The following is a 16,938-nucleotide window of genomic DNA, read 5'->3' on the forward strand; positions in this document are numbered from 1 at the left end:
CCCCCCTCAAAGCAGGCTCCTTTGCACAGCTTGGTTCTGTGTTGTATTGGGTGGAAATGCAGAAGTGAAGAAACCAAGAGGGGGAATCACACAACATAGGGGCATAGACTATCTCAAAGGAGAGAAAAGACTTGGGAGGGGAGAGCCAGTGGAGTAGACAGGTGACCAGGGATAGTGGTCTGGAGAAACTGTGCTCTTGGGAGAGAAAAAAATACTGAAAGGAAAATTTCATGTATGTAGAAAATTTCATGATGTAGCCTCCTCCTTTTCCATGAGCCACCTCCTAAGAATCTTCAGGAAAGACCTACATTTCTTTTCAATGCTTCTTGGGGTCAGATTTCTATGCTGAGACTAGCCACAAAATAGCCAAGGTTATAGCTGCTTAATCCTATGGTAGGATTTCAGATTTTAAAACTTTTGAAATCTCTAATTATTTATCAATGTTTATTAAAGCCATTATTTACCACTCAAAGGGTTATTGTGCTCAAAGGTAGAAAAATAGTTAAATAAATCATACCTGGAAAAAGTTTGCTCTTATTGTCAGTAACATTTTTTTCTAGCTTGTTCTTGGTCTGAAGAGCAATAGTTTCATCCAAGTTTTCTGGAGTGAGGAAGAGAAAAAATGTAATTTTATTTTCTGAAGGATGATATCAACTGTTTAATCCTTACCAGAAATATCACAACGTAATTCCACAATATTAACACTGCAATTAAGATACTTTGATATGGATTTTATTTCTAGGAATCTACTATTCCATACTATTTGGGATCCTTAATTCAGCATCCTATTCAGTTAATTGCAGAAGCCTCTTCCACATCTCTGTGGCCACTGCTAGAACATGTCCAGTGTTGAAGCCTTTAATGGACACCTGTGGTCTGGGCCTCCTCAACACTTTCTGTAACTATACCTTGGTTTTCCTTTAGAGAACGCAAACCATTCCCATTCTCGACATATTTGCCTCAAGTGGGGAGTAATAACCCAGGCCTGGTTCCTCAGGGTCTACACCCACCCTGGGCTGAGTGATTGGTTCAAAGAGGAGCATGTGATACAAGCCAGGCCAATGAGATTCAATGCTAGGACCACTGGGAGAAAGAAGCCCTTTTCCTGCCAGGATTGCTGTACTGTGAGGATGGAGATTGCCAACCATCTTTTTTTTTTCATAGGAGAGCAGCTTGTCTAGAATGAATCAACATATGGAAAGTCAGTGCTTGGAGATGGGGAAGGATAGATTCCTAACACTGTTGGTGGACTTTACAAACCCAAAGTCAGACTATCCCCATCCTTGGACTCCTCAGTTACTTGAGGCAATGAATTCCCTTCCCACTGCCATACTGGAAAGCACAGCTATAAGTAGTAGTGGAAATATCTACCTTGTACCTAAGCCTTGTGGCATTTCTAATCTATTTCCATAGGATAAATGACTTAAGTATGGAATTTCTGAGTTACAGGGTATTGGTATGAAGCAATGATTGATCTGAAACAATGTCTTTGATCTACTGTTGAATTAAATAGGCCACAAAGTACTATGTATAACATGAGCCCATTTTTTTAAAACAAGATAAAACAAAGAAAGAAATGACAAAGGTACATGGGTGCACATACACACACATACACACACAGAAAAACATCTGAACAGGTACAAATAGACTGTCACCTGGGTGCTGGTATCATGAGTGACTTTTTTTTACTTCTTTTTTAACATGATTTTGCACTGACTGATTTTTTTAAATGAATATGTTCTTTTATAATGAGAAAAAAAACAGTAAAACTATCTTCATGTGGAAAAAAAATTGAGTTCATAGAGAGTAGTTCTGAATTATTTTGTCCTATGAGATTTTCTCTTCTGTTTAATCTTCCTCTTCTATCAGAGATCAGAGTAAGGGGCTGTGAGGTCACCTTCCCCAAAGGACATCAGAGATAAATGGTACTTATTGATTAACTAGACCAAGCAGGAAAACCAAAGGCTTTAAAACAAAACAAAACAACCTGCATGCACAAAGAACATCCAAGCTTATGCACAAAGCTCAAAGAATCAAAGGTCAGCAAACTTTTTCTCCAAAGGGCCAGATGGTAAATATTTCTGGCTTTGTGGGCTATATGGTCTCTGTTGCAACTATTCAACTCTGCCATTGTAGCACAAAAGCAGCCATAGACAACACTGAAACAAAGGAATGTGGCTGTGTGCCAATAAAACTTCATTTATGGACACTAAAGTGTGAATTTTATATAGTTTTCTCTTTTTTTAATTAAAAAAATACTGTATTTGTTTAAGTAATCTTTACACCCTATGTGGGGCTCGAACACACAACCCCAAGATCAAGAGCCTCACACTCTACTGACTGAGCCAGCCAGGTGCCCCTTTATATAGTTTCCTAGTGTCATGAACTACTATTCTTTTTTTATATTTTTTTCAACCATTTAAAAACGTAAAAGTAATTCTTAGCTGGTGTGCTATAGAAAAATAGGCAATGGGCCAGATTTGATTCATGGGCAGTAGTTTACCAGCCCCATTATAGTTCACAACATCCTTTATTTTACAAATGTAGAAACTGAGGCCCAGCTGGGTGAGTGTCTTGCCCCATGGGACAAAACTGGTCTGTGGCAGAACTGGACCAGGAGGCACAACTTCTGCAGCCTAATCCAGACCTCACTGGCTAAAATCAACTCTTTTAGTCCTGACTATCCAAACACAATTGAAAAAAAAAAGAGGTCAAATTTTAATCAAATGGTCTCCATGGAGATATTAGAAAATGTTAATAAGACAAAATGAAATGTTTATACTCAAGCTGCTTCTATAAAGAATTGAAAACTCCTGGTTAATTTTATTTGTATGCATTATCAAGCTGGGCAATTCTGGTTACTCAGACGATTCAGACTGTTTTGGCATGAATGATAAAATTTGTGAGGTAGTTATTGCCAAATCCCTAATTGACTTTGGACAGTGAAAACTATCATAGTAAAAACAAAACAGATTGGACTCTCACCAAGGTAGGAAACACCTTCTTCTGGAGATATTGTGCCATACTTTACCATCATCTTCACAAAGTCAATCAAGGTTTTCATGATCGTAATCAGTGTTTCCTTCTCTTTTGCCTCTTTTTCTATATAAAAGGACAAAATAATTTTTAAAAAACTAGTGGAGTATAGCTTCCTCTTTCAGTGTCAATTTATGAAGTACAGCATCTGATTGAAATATTTCTCCCTACATTTATAGCTGAAACCACATATATTTAATTTATAAAAAGTATAATAAGACTTGAACATTGGGAGTTGGAATTGGGAATATAGGATAATGTATAGATGTACTGAACTTCTTCAGAAATGGGCAATTATAACTTTTCTAAAAAGATTTACTTTAATCTAAAATATTTTACTAATAGAGTAGATGATAAAGAGACAGTTTGCAACCTGAGGTAATATGAACTCAAAAAGAAAATTGTAAGATTGGTGACCCACCAATTTTTCTTTACTCAGCCTGTATGCTTTTGAGGGCCAGAATGGCCTGTTTTCATTAATCAAACTTAATATTTGAAAATAAAAATATACATGTATCTTTATTTTTTTAATGTGAGGTTGATTTTTTAATAGCAGTATATATTGCTTTCTAGACTTTATTTCGTTTGAAAGAATATATGCATGTACTAAAAATATTCCAACAGTATAGAAGTAAATAATAGTGAAAATAACATTTTCTTCCTATCCCCCAACTCCTACTCCCTGCAGGTAACCACTATTAACTGTTTCTTGGGAACTCTTCATATTTGACATACTGTTCTGCATCTTGATAGAAAATGGCTGATCATTCCATAGTTGTTCAGAATATATAACTATGTATATTTATTATATACATCTACATATATATATGTATATATATGTATATACATATATATACATATATATACATATATATATATAAATTCTAAAATTAAAAAAAAAATTTCCATTTTTGAAGAAAGGTGCTAGAGGAGAGCCCATTTTCCCTATTCTTTGAGTGGCCATGAAGGATTTCTTCTAAATACTCCTAGCCTTTCCCTCCATCTTTTCATCCTTCCCACAGATGAAGTTGGTAGGCAATGGGCATTAGTCTACATTTCTTGACTGATAGGGATTTGGAATCTTTCTTTTTTTTTTGTTCCCCTGGAACAGTAGAAGTCAGGGACTTGAGAAAAGTGCCTGTTCTATAAATCAAACTATCCTAAGGATTGGCTGTTCCAACAATTAGACTGAGGATAGGGAGTGAGCAAGCCCATTTTGGCTCTCACACTATGCTGTGTTCTACAACCCTTACAACCCAGTCTTTACCAGTATTGGAAATATTTTGGATTTCGAGCTGTTTTATTTTTTCTCCATTGGTTCAGACCTTGGGTGAGAGGGATGGGTACTATCAAGTACCTTAGTGTAAGTATTTAAATTAAAACCCTATAAATATAAAAGAAATAAAGTATGAGGTCAAGGAAACTGAAAGACAAAATAAAATAAATAAAACAAATAAAAAAATATTCCATACAGTGGACTTTTTCAAATATCATGAAATCCTCAAGGTTGGGAGAGAAGAAAGATGAGAAAGGAGATAGGGAAGAGATCCTGGAAAAGCACTAGTAAATAACTTCAGCCATCACATTATTTCCTCAAGGTCACGTCTGTATAGGTGTTCAGTGTCATGCTGACACTGACAAGAAGTGACTCACCAAGATGACAAAAGTTCTGAGCTGGGCATTTGCCATCCAGTAGGGCAAGATGGCTCAAAATGGACCCTCAAGATATACAAGCCCTTCAGACACCAGCAGAGGGGCTGATGCCATCTGGCCAATGTCTGGAATTGAAGGACAAATGGGTGTTCTCCAGAAATGAAAGCACACTCTAAAGTCACTTCTTGGGGAAATACTTATTACAAATTTTCCTTCTGGGGCTGAATCTTTGAAAAGGAAGAGGAAAAACCAGAAGGCAGTGCAGAACATCTGTCTGGACAATAACAACCATAGAAAATTTGCCCATTATTATCTTCCTTGAAGATTAATCAAAATTAGAGATGAAATGAAATCTTCAGTTAACTTATTTTGGTGTACAGGTAAGAGAAAGGAACAAGGCAAAATAAGGACTTAGTTTTTTAAAAAAACATATCCGTTTCTAAGTGTGTTTTGGGCCCCTGTCTGCTGTGGTCCAATGCTTAGTTTACTTTAAGTCATTTCAAGACTGAAGCTGAAAGTGTCTAAAAAGCAAAAATCTGAATTGTTTTTAAAAGGACAAATTATGGGGGCACCTGGGTGGCTCTGTTGGCTAAATGTCCGACTTCGGCTCAGATCACGATCTCATGGCTTGTGGGTTCGGGCCCCGCGTCGGGCTCTGGGCTGATAGCTCAGATTCTGGAGCCTGTTTCGGATTCTGTGTCTCCCTTTCTCTGCCCCTCCCCTGTTCACACTCTGTCTCTGTCTCTCTCAAAAATAAATAAACATAAAAAAATCATAAAAAAAATAAAATAAAAGGATAAATTATGTTATACACACTGTTCCCACTAATAGAGGAAAATAAATGTAGCCTTTTTTTGTTTTTTAAAGATTTACAATAAGATTTGAGGCTGAGCAGTTCAGGCAGGGATGTTGACTTCTCTCCTCATCTGCACAGGGCTCACCTCAATGTCCCAAACACGTTCAGTGACTGTTTGCTGAACAAATAAATGAACCCTCTGTTAACAAGAAGATTAAATTATCCTGAAATTCCACCTTTCATGATTATCCTTTCCTAAATATTTCTATGACTAGCATACTTCTTTTGAAAAAAATTGATGTGATCTCTTTTCCCTGGGGTTACAATAAATTTCATTGAAGATTGCACTTAGAAACTGAAAACAGGAAGAAAAAAACCCCACCCACACATTTCCTGGAATTATTTTTTCTATTCCACATGGTCAGAAAACAGTGTTTACCTGAATCAATACTTTTCAGTAGTGCATAGAAGTTTGGGAAATATTGGAGTTCCTCAAAGTTGTCTTCATTGTAGATTTTAGTTCTTCTTTCCAAGCCATTTGTCAAGGTTAAGGTATTAGATACTGTTTCATCATTTTGTCCATTAGTAAAACCATCTTGAATTGCTGCCATAGGAGTCTACAAAATCAATAAAAAATAAACATTTTGTTAGAGCTAATTACATTCCAGCTTGATTCTTTCCTCTTTGGTGCCCTTGAATGTGAAGTGAAATAACACCTCCTCCTTTGCAAGCTCCTGTAGGATCAAACACTTTTCCAGGCATATGGGCATCTAGCCACATAGAAAGGTCACTGGGGCTGACAGACATATGCTTCACCTGAGGACCCTGGCTCCTGCTCCTGGAGAATAGACAGGGAATTTCTAGGTTCCCACTTGGCCAAGTTCTCCTCTATCAGTTCTTGTGAATGTCTTCTCATAAGACTGCTTTTTACCAAGCAGGAGAATTTTGAAGTTACAGAATATGTGGTGCCAAGATACAGGAAATCATGTGAGAACATCTAACACCAACAGAGCAGTCACACCTTGGGGACTTCTCCGTGAAATGTTAAGAGCTATCTGGAAGGGTACACAGGACACTTTTCTCCCAGACCTGATCCATTTCCAGTGTTCTGCATCTTAGTTAATGATCCATTGTCCATTCAGTGGACTAAACAGAAATTTAACAGTCTTCCTTGTCACTCCCTCTTCATTTCCTCCATATAATTCATCAGTAGTCTTGTTGGCTCTACTTTCAAGATTTATCCCAAATTTGTACATTTCTCTCTTTCTCCATTACCTGGCTTCTAGTCCAAGTTGCTTTCATCTCTTACTTTCTAACCATGTAACATCAACCACTTCCAATCTATTCACTGTATTTTCCATGTTATAGCCAGAGTTATCTTTTAAAAAGTATGGTCACATAACTCCTTTGCTTAAAGTCCTGCAGTGTTTTCCCATTGGTCCTACAATGAAGGTCAGAATCCAAGGCCCTGCCTGGTCTGGCCTGGGTCCACCTCCCCTGGCTTATCTCTCACTGCTCTCTCTGTGTGCAGCCACCCTGCCCTTGTTGCAATACTTAGCTACTCCACACATTCTTCTCTACACACGGCCTCTCACGGTCACAGCCTTCAGTGTTTGGCTCAAGTCACTTCCTCAGGGAAGCCTTCCCTGAGCCTAAGTCCAGAATAGGCTCCCTTTTTATGAAGTCTCATAGAACCATGTTTCTTTCCTCATAGCACTTGAGGCAGTTGCAGTGAAAATATGTGAGTATTTGAAGACCATCTACTTCTTCCATTAGACCTTAAGCTTCGTGAAAGCAGGGATTCTATCTTTTGAAATAAGCATGTATCTCCAGTTCTTGGTTCATAATTGGTACCTCAATAAATATTTATTGAATGAATTAATATTTCATTTGCATCGATGCATTTAAATGACATGAGCAAACAGGTCAAGCATATGAATGTTTTAGAGATGGGTGAAAAAGGAGTACAAAATGGGAATGAAGGAAAATACAGTAGCTGTGTCACTTTCAGTTCAGATGGTAAGCTTGAGTGAATGTCATGAGCCCTTTGATAAATCAAAAATGTTTTGGGTGGATCTTCAAAAGCTGTTTAAAAAAATGAAAGCTGGTGGAGATTGGAAGTAGAGAGAGCAAAAGAGAGCTGTTATGCTATCTAGTAAAAAAAAATGCAGACCCGATTTCTGTTTTCTAGCCTCCTCTAAAAGAGGATTGTAAGCCTATACACTCTTTTTCCTTGTATTTGGGATAAGACGTTGGAGGGGATGAGGAGCCATGGGTCTAGGTGCTGTGATGGAGAAAATAGGAGAGGTGAAGAGTTTGATTTTTTTCTTATGTATAACCCTCTTTGGTCAGCTCATCTAGAGTTTTACAGGGAATTCAAAGAGGGGAGAAAGATTTTTGTAGCTTGGCTGATGCAGAAGAAAAGATGAAGAGGCACAGAGTCCAGGGAGGGGAAGGAAGGATGGATGACTAGTCTAAGTAAAGGACAGTTCCAGGCCTCTGAACCAAAGAAAAGAGGAACGAGCAGGTGGAAGTGCACAGGATAGAATGGCGAAGCATATTCAGGCAACTAGCTCCGGGGAGTATACAGGCTGGTGTGGCAGAGGACCAAATCAACCCAAGTTTCTGTTTTTGGGATCTGGAGGCAGATGATGACATTCTGTGAACAGAAGTTGTATACCGAAAGAGCTGCGAAATATTTGATTTCAGTTCACTGACATTATACAAGCAGTTGTTTTGTGGAATGGTTATAACATTGCCACATAGCATTATGGATTAATTTACGTGGAGTATAAGACATAACCTTTACTGTGTAATATAGTATAACCTATATCTTCATTTTCAACATAGAGTTGATTTATATATTTTAACTTGATATTTTGTGAGTATATATTTTATGTGGGTTAAATGTGTCACATACTCCAAATCTTCTCTGGCATCAAGTGAGGTATTACTTATATACAGATTGTATTAATTATATACAAATACAGGTGGACACATACATTCATGCACATGCATATATACACATATCCATAACATATGCATATGAATTCACATATACATACCACTTTCTCTGGTATTTTTCCAGCCTGACTTTCAGTCACGCTTATGGGTTTATTGGGTTCCTCCTCATAAGTGTTGGCTTCCTTTGAGATCAGTTTTTGTAAAACCTCTGCTACTTCATCTTCTAGTGTGTGTGCCTGGCTTTCTGTGATCTGTTAAAAAGTAGAAACATATGTAACTATTATTCTCATATTTATGATTAAAAAATCTAGACTAAACTCTGAACTTGAACACATTTTTACACAATGAGAGAATCTTCTGGTCCCTCTTTCTAGATAGCCCTTGTTTATGCCTCTGTTTGTTGTTGGACATTCCCCAGAACTCCTGGGAAAAAGTGCCTTTGGGCCATGCAAGTGATTAGCCTGTCTGTTGGAATCTATGGAACACTTATTTCTCAACCGCCAGCTACAAGTCATGACTAGGGAACCTCTGAAACAGGCACATTTAGGACCTTAGTAAAGCCTGTTAGGGCTGTATAAGGGCTGGGAGCCTGGCTGGGAGAGGATCAAATTGAATTGCTTACAGTTTCCCAAACATGGCATGCCTTTGTTCCTGTTATTCTCTTCTCATAATTCACGTATATTTTACTGCTGCTGGTTAAATCCTAATGATCCTTTTTTTTAAATGTTTTATTTATTTTTGAGAGAGAGGGAGCACAAGTAGGGGAAGGGCAGAGAGAGTGGAAGACAGAGGATCTGAAGTGAGTTCCATGCTTATCAGTAGGGAGCCTGATGCGGGGCTCGATACCATGAACCATGAGATCATGACTGGAGCTGAAGTCAGTTGCTCAATTGACTGAGCCACCCAGGAGCTGCCTAACTGTTTTAAGCTGACTTTAAACAGTTCCTTCTCTGAAGTTCTTCTTTATTGCCGAATTGGATATGGCCCATCCTCTGGCATGCTGAACTGCTTTTATGGTTTTGATGCAGCTTGCATTGTGGACGTGTGCGTATTTGTGTGGCTCTTCTGGTAGACTATAAATTCCTAGAGGGAAAGAATGTTGTCATATTTGTCCTCAAAACCTACAGTGCCTAATATAAAGTAGATGTATTATAAACACTTGGCTACAACTCAGATCATGTGGCTTGGCTTCTTAGTAAATTCCAAACTGTACTAAGAAATGGGTTTATTCTTATGCATGACTTACTAGGCCAAGATTCAACAGTTTAGAAACAATCTTGTCAAATACTCCTCTGTCATTTTCCTCATAAATCCTGGTAGCAATTTTCTGGACAATGTCTTCAGCAGTTAAAGGAGTTCCATCTAGTTGATGAAGGCCATCTGGATCATCTAGACAGAGCAATCACAGTTTCACATTATAGTTATCATAGGCCTATTTCAGGATCGTACTATACTTACAATCTATACCTTGTTCTTGTACACTTAGATATATTTGGAATGTATTTATGATACTGCTTCATTCACATAAATTGTTGGTTTGAAATATAATTTTGCTTAAAGTTAAGAACCTATGATGATAATGGAAATTCTGAAATCTTCTTACGTGACTGTAAGAAAAAGGAAGATCTGAAGACACCACAAAAGGCCTCTCTATTTTTTATTCTAATAATACAAACAAGATTACACTTTAAAATTTTACAGTATGCCACATTTGTATAGTATGCTATATTGTTCAAAACACTCTTCTACATATTATATAATTTGATATTCCATTTCCACACAAGGAGTAGACTGGTAACATCCACATGTGTATTTCTTCTGCTGGCAAATTCCTGGGCTGATGGTGGGGGAACCTGCCTCACACCCAGAATCAGAGAGGGTGTATTGAAGATTTTATGACTTATCTGGAATAAATATTTACTTCTAACTGAACATGTGTCAGAACTCCTTTATGGAAGACAGCTTAATGTGATAAGCCCCTTACTCCAGAGAATAGGGAACTTACTTTATGTGTATGAAATTTAAACTTTTAAAATGAGACAACAGATTTGAACAAAGCAATATGTAAATCTATGTAAATCTCTGCAGAGATGTTTGCAAATACGTATCCTTAGCTTTCCTGGGAATACACCAGCAACATTACTTCAGAGTACAGCAAGAGCCCATCCTGAGGAAGGACACAGTAGGGTTGGTGGCATATCCAAGAGAACTCTTGGGGAATCCGTTTGTCTTTTGTAACCTACACCACATCAAGCAATATGTTAATATGTGCAAGTTTACAAGGCACTTAACTCCTCCTGTCACCTCTAGCAGATCTGAAAGATCAGAATTTTAACCCATGATACCACTGTTACCTCTATATCCTTGGATGACTGTAAAGGGAGATAATAGGATTATCTGTTTCATGGGATTCTTATGCAGATCAGATGAAATAAGATGTAAATGTTCCTTTAAACTGCCAAGTACCATATGAAAGCTAATGTGCAGTATTATATGAAAGCTAAATGTCATTATATATAGTGGATTTGTACATGAAAAAAAGTAACTACGATTATCTTCTAGAGAAATGGAAATTGAGTCTCTGGTCAAATTCTGCCCCAATAATTCTGATCATATTTACTCAAAGAAAGAAGAGCCTAATATTTCTAATCTGATCCTGTCCTTTTCTTCCATGGCTTTGGGGATTCAGACAAGGAGTTTCTCTCATGACCTTTCTTCTAGAATCTATACACCTGAAGATATATGCTGCCTTAGGCAGAACAGTTTCTTGTTGTTTGAAAAGAAGCTTAGGAAACTGAGTAGGGTGATTATAGACGGAGAACTGGAAGTTTCCTGGTAGTAGATTATTGCTGAACTGTCAACCAATCCATTAGCTATGAGCCCTTTGAGCCCTGTGTACCAGAGTGACTAATAAGCAGAAAAGACCCTAAGAAAAAAAAACCCATAAGATCAGTTCCCCTCCAGACTGACTGAAAATTGGGTTCATTATCCATTTTTTTCAGGAGCAGAGATTATTATTTAGGTCTGATGCTTCCATTTGTGGGTTGTAAGACTGACTCTAGGGATTAATGTGAAGCAGAAACTGCCCAAGGTCTGTGCAGAGGTGGAAAAATTTATTTCCCTTCCCACTTAATCCCTTAGGATCTGAAAAAAAGGAAGCATACTGTTTGCCTGCTGGAGCTGGAAAATAACTGAGATGACTGTTTTTCAGTTCATTTACTTCATAACAGGGAGAACATAAGCAACACTCTGAAGAAACAGCCTCTTCGCTTTGCTGCACTGCTGCATTCTCTTGAGCCAGGAACTTAGGACTCCACTAGCAGACCTTTGCTAGATGGGGTTAAGAGTTGACCACTTGGGCATTGCTCTTTACTTTCCATTGATTTTCCCTGGCTTCTCTAAAATGGACAGAATTACTCAGAGTGACTTCTTTTTTCTCATCAAGGAGTATTTTACCCTCCTACATATACCCTCAGAGGGAAGCCAAACATGAGTTCAATGTTCATAACTTTTTTAAAGCAGCTACAACATCCTAAGTGGGTGTGAAAGGGCCATCTTCCAAGTCATCATCTTCCCAGTTACTCTTTTAATCCTTGGCATCTATTATGGCACTTGGCATTCATTTGTCCAGTACATTTTTATTAAAGTCTTAATATGGGCCAGAACTGGAAACACACTGATAAATAGTTTAGGCATGATACCTAACTACACAGAGCTAACTGTCTAGTTCAAGTCTGAAACATAGCAATTGCTCAATGAATGTCTGTTTGGTGAATGCACTCAGGAGCCCTGAAACACTGCTTTATAAAAGAAATTTGGAAAAATCCTGAATCACATATACTGTAGAAAACACAGAAAAGGAGAAGTGATGGGCCCTACAAGCCCATCTGGAGGTTTCCTAAAAGTGTGAAAGTACCCTGCAGAAGTTCGGCTTCCTTACTCTCCCTTCTAGGATGTAAGTCTACATGACTCTGAGGTTCCAGTTAACTTGGTGTTCCCAAACCCACCTGGTTCCAGGATTCCCAAGGTATGAGAGGAGACCAGTAATTCACTCATAGAGCCCACTCTCTCCAACAATCTTCTCTGTAATTTCAGGTGGACTTGAATGACTCCTAGGGTAAACCTAGAGCTGTCAGGGCTAGTATTTCGTAGTTATAAACCCATTTGGGATGGTAATAAAATGTTGAACTATTTAAAATAAGTTACTCAGGTTAGTGGTTGGATCACAAACAGATCTATGCCTCTGCCTGCATATACAACCAGTTTGACCAAAAAAAAAAAATGTAGTCAAACATTAGACTAATTAAAATTTTTTTTTTAAATCAAATGGTCAGTTCAGTCAAAGTGGTTGAAACTATTTTATATGAAGCTATACCCAGTGTCTATTTCTAGTCTAAATATTTTAGGTTAAAAGTAGAATTCAAAAGAAATTTCCTTGAGTAGTATGCTATATGAAATGTTTCAAAATACAAACCATCTCCCTTATCCCATTCATATACCAAACAATTCTGAATTTTCCTCAGCCTGTGATATCCAATGAAAGTCAAATTTAATTGATAGTTGTGTTCTGGTGGAGATAACCAGCATAATGCTCTTGTGACCATGGAACATTAAAGAAAATCTGTAGTCACTCTTAAGCAGTGATTCTCAGCACAGAAAACACACTCTCTTCATCAATGCTTAGGTACAATAGTTCACTTATTCCCTTGTATATATTATTTTATTTGTTCATTCATTCATTTACTCATCTATTCATGCAGTGAATTCGTAAGCATTCAGACACTGGAGCTACAATGTTTCTGTACTAGTGAAGTTTTCAGTTTAATTAAGGAGGAAGGCAGAAATCATAAGTAGACACACTTAGGAACGTAAAATTACAAATTGCATTAAGTGTCATGTGTGAAAGGAACAGTTTTCTATCAGATCATGTGTATTGGATGAACACAGGAACCTGTCCTTGCAGGACCATGGAGGCCACAGTAAGGCTTTTGGTTTTTATCCCAAGAGAAATGGGAATCTACTAATGGGTTTTATGCAAGAGTATCAAGCTCATACTTGTATGTTGAAAAGATTACTCTGGCTGCTATGAGTTGGAGAAGGGCAGAGTGGATGCTGGAAGGTCCATGAGAAGATTTTGCTGTAGTTCAAGTGAGACATGATTAGAGTTTGGATAAGGTGATCAAGCATGGTGATCTTGGTGGTGATCAAGGTTAGAGGGATAAAACCCTACTATATATATTATATAATATATATACATTATATAATATAGATCATTTATATGTATGATATGTATGGTGTGTGTGTGTGTGTGTGTGTGTGTGTGTGTGTGTGTGTGTATAAAGTACTGGTTGCCTGCTGGAGCTGGAAAACAACTGAGATGACTGTTTTTCAGTCATATATGCAGTATATGAAGTCTGATATATACATACATATATATGAAGTCTGGGCTAATGTTAGGAGACATCAGGCTATGGATGGTGATTAAGGCCATGAAAAGGTTAGAATGACCTATGGAGAAAGATATGACTAGGAAGAGAACATTGAGAAGAAAATAATGATATTTCACCTTTTCTGGGGAATATTTTTTGATTTAATTAGTTGAGAATTAAAGATTTTTTTCTTTGTACTCATAGTTAAAATAAATTGGAATGTTAAAATGAATTTAATAGCATAAAATATAGACAGCAGATTTAAATTGATTTCAAAGCATCAGTAAAGGAAACTTAAAAAGAGAAACTAAAATTTGGGCTTCTGTGGAGCTTAGGCCTCACAGAAAAAACTGGGCTTTCTCTTCATTTTGGTCCTGACTAATAAAGGACAATGAATGTATAATGGCTGTTTTTAAAACGTAGGACTTTCTCCTAACCCACAATGGGAAACTCCAAATTAGAGCAAGCAAATAGGAAGCAAAAGTTCTTTTTCCTCATTTACCTTGAAATTTATGATTCAATCCGCTCTTAGTAGAATCATAATCATCAATCAGTCTTCGATTCTTGGTTGAATCGACATCTTCCACATTCAATTTATTATCATCTGGGGAGCTTCTTATGGATTGTCTTTCTTTCTCAATTTTTTCCTTTTCTGTTATTGCCTTTAGCAGGTTCAAGTTATCAACAAAGGAGTAATTGCTTTCACCTGGCTTGTTTTCTAGAAGAAAAGCCCCCAAGCCCAACACATCCATTTTAGTTAAGATTTTCATAACCTACATTATTTAAATTAATATCAACATAATTTCTTTTTACCTGGAGGGTATGTTTTTTTAATCTTGTCTGCCTCTGCTTCAGCAATCTAGGAAGTAAATTGGAGATAGACCTGATTTTAAATCATTGCTCCCCCACTTATCCAATATGACAGCTAAATGATTCAATCTCTGTGGGATTTAGTTTTCTTATTTGAAAATGTAGATAATAATTTCTGTGTCAAACCACTACCACAAGGATTAAAAGAGATAAAATAAAGGGCAGATGGTCTATAAATATTAATTCCCTCTCCTATAATATTGGTGAGAGATAAATCTCAGATAAATTAAGCAGCCTTACAATAGAATGGATGTGATGTTGAGCTTACTGGGTTATTATACAGTCAGTCTTATGTATTATACAGAATTCTATGTATATAACTGTCAGGATATACAAATTTCCAAAACTATATTTTCAAGATCCTAAGTTCTGTCAATGTATTATTAAGCTCTTGAAATTTGTGAATTCAAAATAGCTAAAATGTTACAGCATAATTACATTAAATACAACTAAAATAAAATGAAATAGCGTTTATAATTTTACTTTTGACCTACCTGTTCATTCAAAGGTCTTTCTGCACTTAATTCGCTATTATGTAGAGGTTTGTCTAGAATCACCAAACACAAATATAAATTTAATTGTGCACTGGAAAGACACACTATGTCTCTTACTACATAAAATCTCCAAAAAAGAAAAACAAATATTAAGATAAATGTTTTTGGATGACTGTGGAACAAAAATATGTATTAACAAAGATAATCAAGATAATACAATAACAATCTTTATCAATGTTGCCTTGCTTATTATCCTGGTGTACTTACTGAGTTAATAAAATTGCACTTTTATTTTTCTGCCCAGAAATCTAACATACAGTTCTAACACTTGGCTCACCAGCTGTTTTCAACTAGATAGAGCATAATTTGGATTGGCATTATTAGCACATTAAAAGCTCTTTTATCATATACTGCACATATCATGAATAAAGTATCGGAGAAAGGTTATAAGACAACTAGAAAAAAAAATAGACAAAAAAACAGGCCACTTTGTAAGGCAGAAAAATCATCCCCCAGCCCCGTTTCAGAATAAGGTATTTCAAAACAACCCATGTTATTACTCTATCATTCAAAAAGTGTAGGGGGAAAAAATCTGTCTTCCTGCTCTAAATTCGAACTGATTTCTGTCAATATGCACGGCGGATACTGTCTGATCAGAAAACGAGGCAAGGTGATTTACAGTTCACGGGATTATGCCAAGCTTTACCTTTTCGTGGCGAAATAAAAGGGAGATGGGAAGAAAAGTGTCCACGTACCTTGGCTGCCTCCCGGCTTGGGGAAAGCTTGAATTGGGCTGCTTTGGAGCACCAACACCAGAATCCAAGTGCCGGTCCAAAGGAACCCCATTCTTCTACGCTTGGCTTCAGATACAGCCTGGCGCCGGGCTCCCTGAGCTGTGGCTTTTGTTATGAATGAAAAGGAGGAGTAAAAACAGGAAGAGCTAGGAGGGAGGGTGTGGGGAGGGTGAGTGGCAGGGACCCAGCGGCCGGTGGAGCTCCGCGCGGCTGCAGAGTAAAGCGATTAGAAAGGCTCCAGGCGCTCGGGAGTCAGGTCCTCAGGTGGAGGAGAGCGCTGTCCGCCGTGTGGGTGCTGAAGTTCCTGTGACGCGAAGCCGGCCGCGGGTCCGCTAGGGCGTAGCCTTACTCTCTCTCCTTCCTTTAGAGGAAGTGAGGAAGGAAGCGCATGCTCCTTGAGAGCCAGAGGCGGGAAGGGATGGCGTCAGCGACACCAACGCTACTCCAATCCCCCGAGAATGTAAGGGGGGAGGGGAGACTGGCAGGCTAGCGTATTTTCTGTGCCGCAGTCTTACGGGTGCCCCTGCGCTCAGGGTCACCTGGATTGCCATAAGCTTGGACGTCATTGTCGTAACTTCCCAACTAGACGTTACCTCAAGGACCAAATGACTTCCCTGCTCTTGCACCTGTCAAGGAGAGATAACCTTGTATGAAGGTTTTTGCTTTGGGATAGTTCTGGGATATCTGCTCCAGAATTCCTTCTTTCTGTTCCACCTGCTGTACCCAAAAGGTAGATGTAATTCTTACATACATTCGTAGAGAAGTCCTGCCTTTGTGATTTGAGTTGACATACAAAACGTCTCTCAGTACTTTTATTTCTTTCTTAGCTCTATGCAGTCTTTTGAATTGGGAAATTCAAGGAACATTATTTCAAATAGTCAGATTGTTGTTACACTTTCTTA

General features: G+C 37.8%; 1 protein-coding gene across 2 annotated transcripts in view; it reads right to left on the reverse strand.

The window, feature by feature from the left end:
* The window catches only part of SCG3 (secretogranin III), a 33,293-nt gene extending 16,851 nt beyond the window's left edge, over nt 1-16,442 (reverse strand). The window contains exons 1-9 of one of the 2 annotated variants that reach the window (XM_019442119.2): nt 15,998-16,442; nt 15,243-15,295; nt 14,692-14,737; nt 14,381-14,596; nt 9,696-9,838; nt 8,551-8,700; nt 5,925-6,102; nt 2,986-3,102; nt 518-601 (exon numbers count right to left, since the gene is read on the reverse strand). In XM_019442119.2, the coding sequence (XP_019297664.1) occupies nt 518-601; nt 2,986-3,102; nt 5,925-6,102; nt 8,551-8,700; nt 9,696-9,838; nt 14,381-14,596; nt 14,692-14,737; nt 15,243-15,295; nt 15,998-16,088 (1,078 nt within the window). In that variant the 5' untranslated portion in view covers nt 16,089-16,442. The remainder of the gene's footprint in view (nt 1-517; nt 602-2,985; nt 3,103-5,924; nt 6,103-8,550; nt 8,701-9,695; nt 9,839-14,380; nt 14,597-14,691; nt 14,738-15,242; nt 15,296-15,997) is intronic. The other variant, XM_053889064.1, reaches the window with a different exon arrangement.
* Between the last annotated feature and the right edge of the window lie 496 nt (nt 16,443-16,938).

This window comes from Panthera pardus, unplaced genomic scaffold (assembly GCF_024362965.1).
Source record: "Panthera pardus isolate Hobbes unplaced genomic scaffold, ASM2436296v1 HiC_scaffold_24, whole genome shotgun sequence".
NCBI lineage: Eukaryota > Metazoa > Chordata > Mammalia > Carnivora > Felidae > Panthera > Panthera pardus.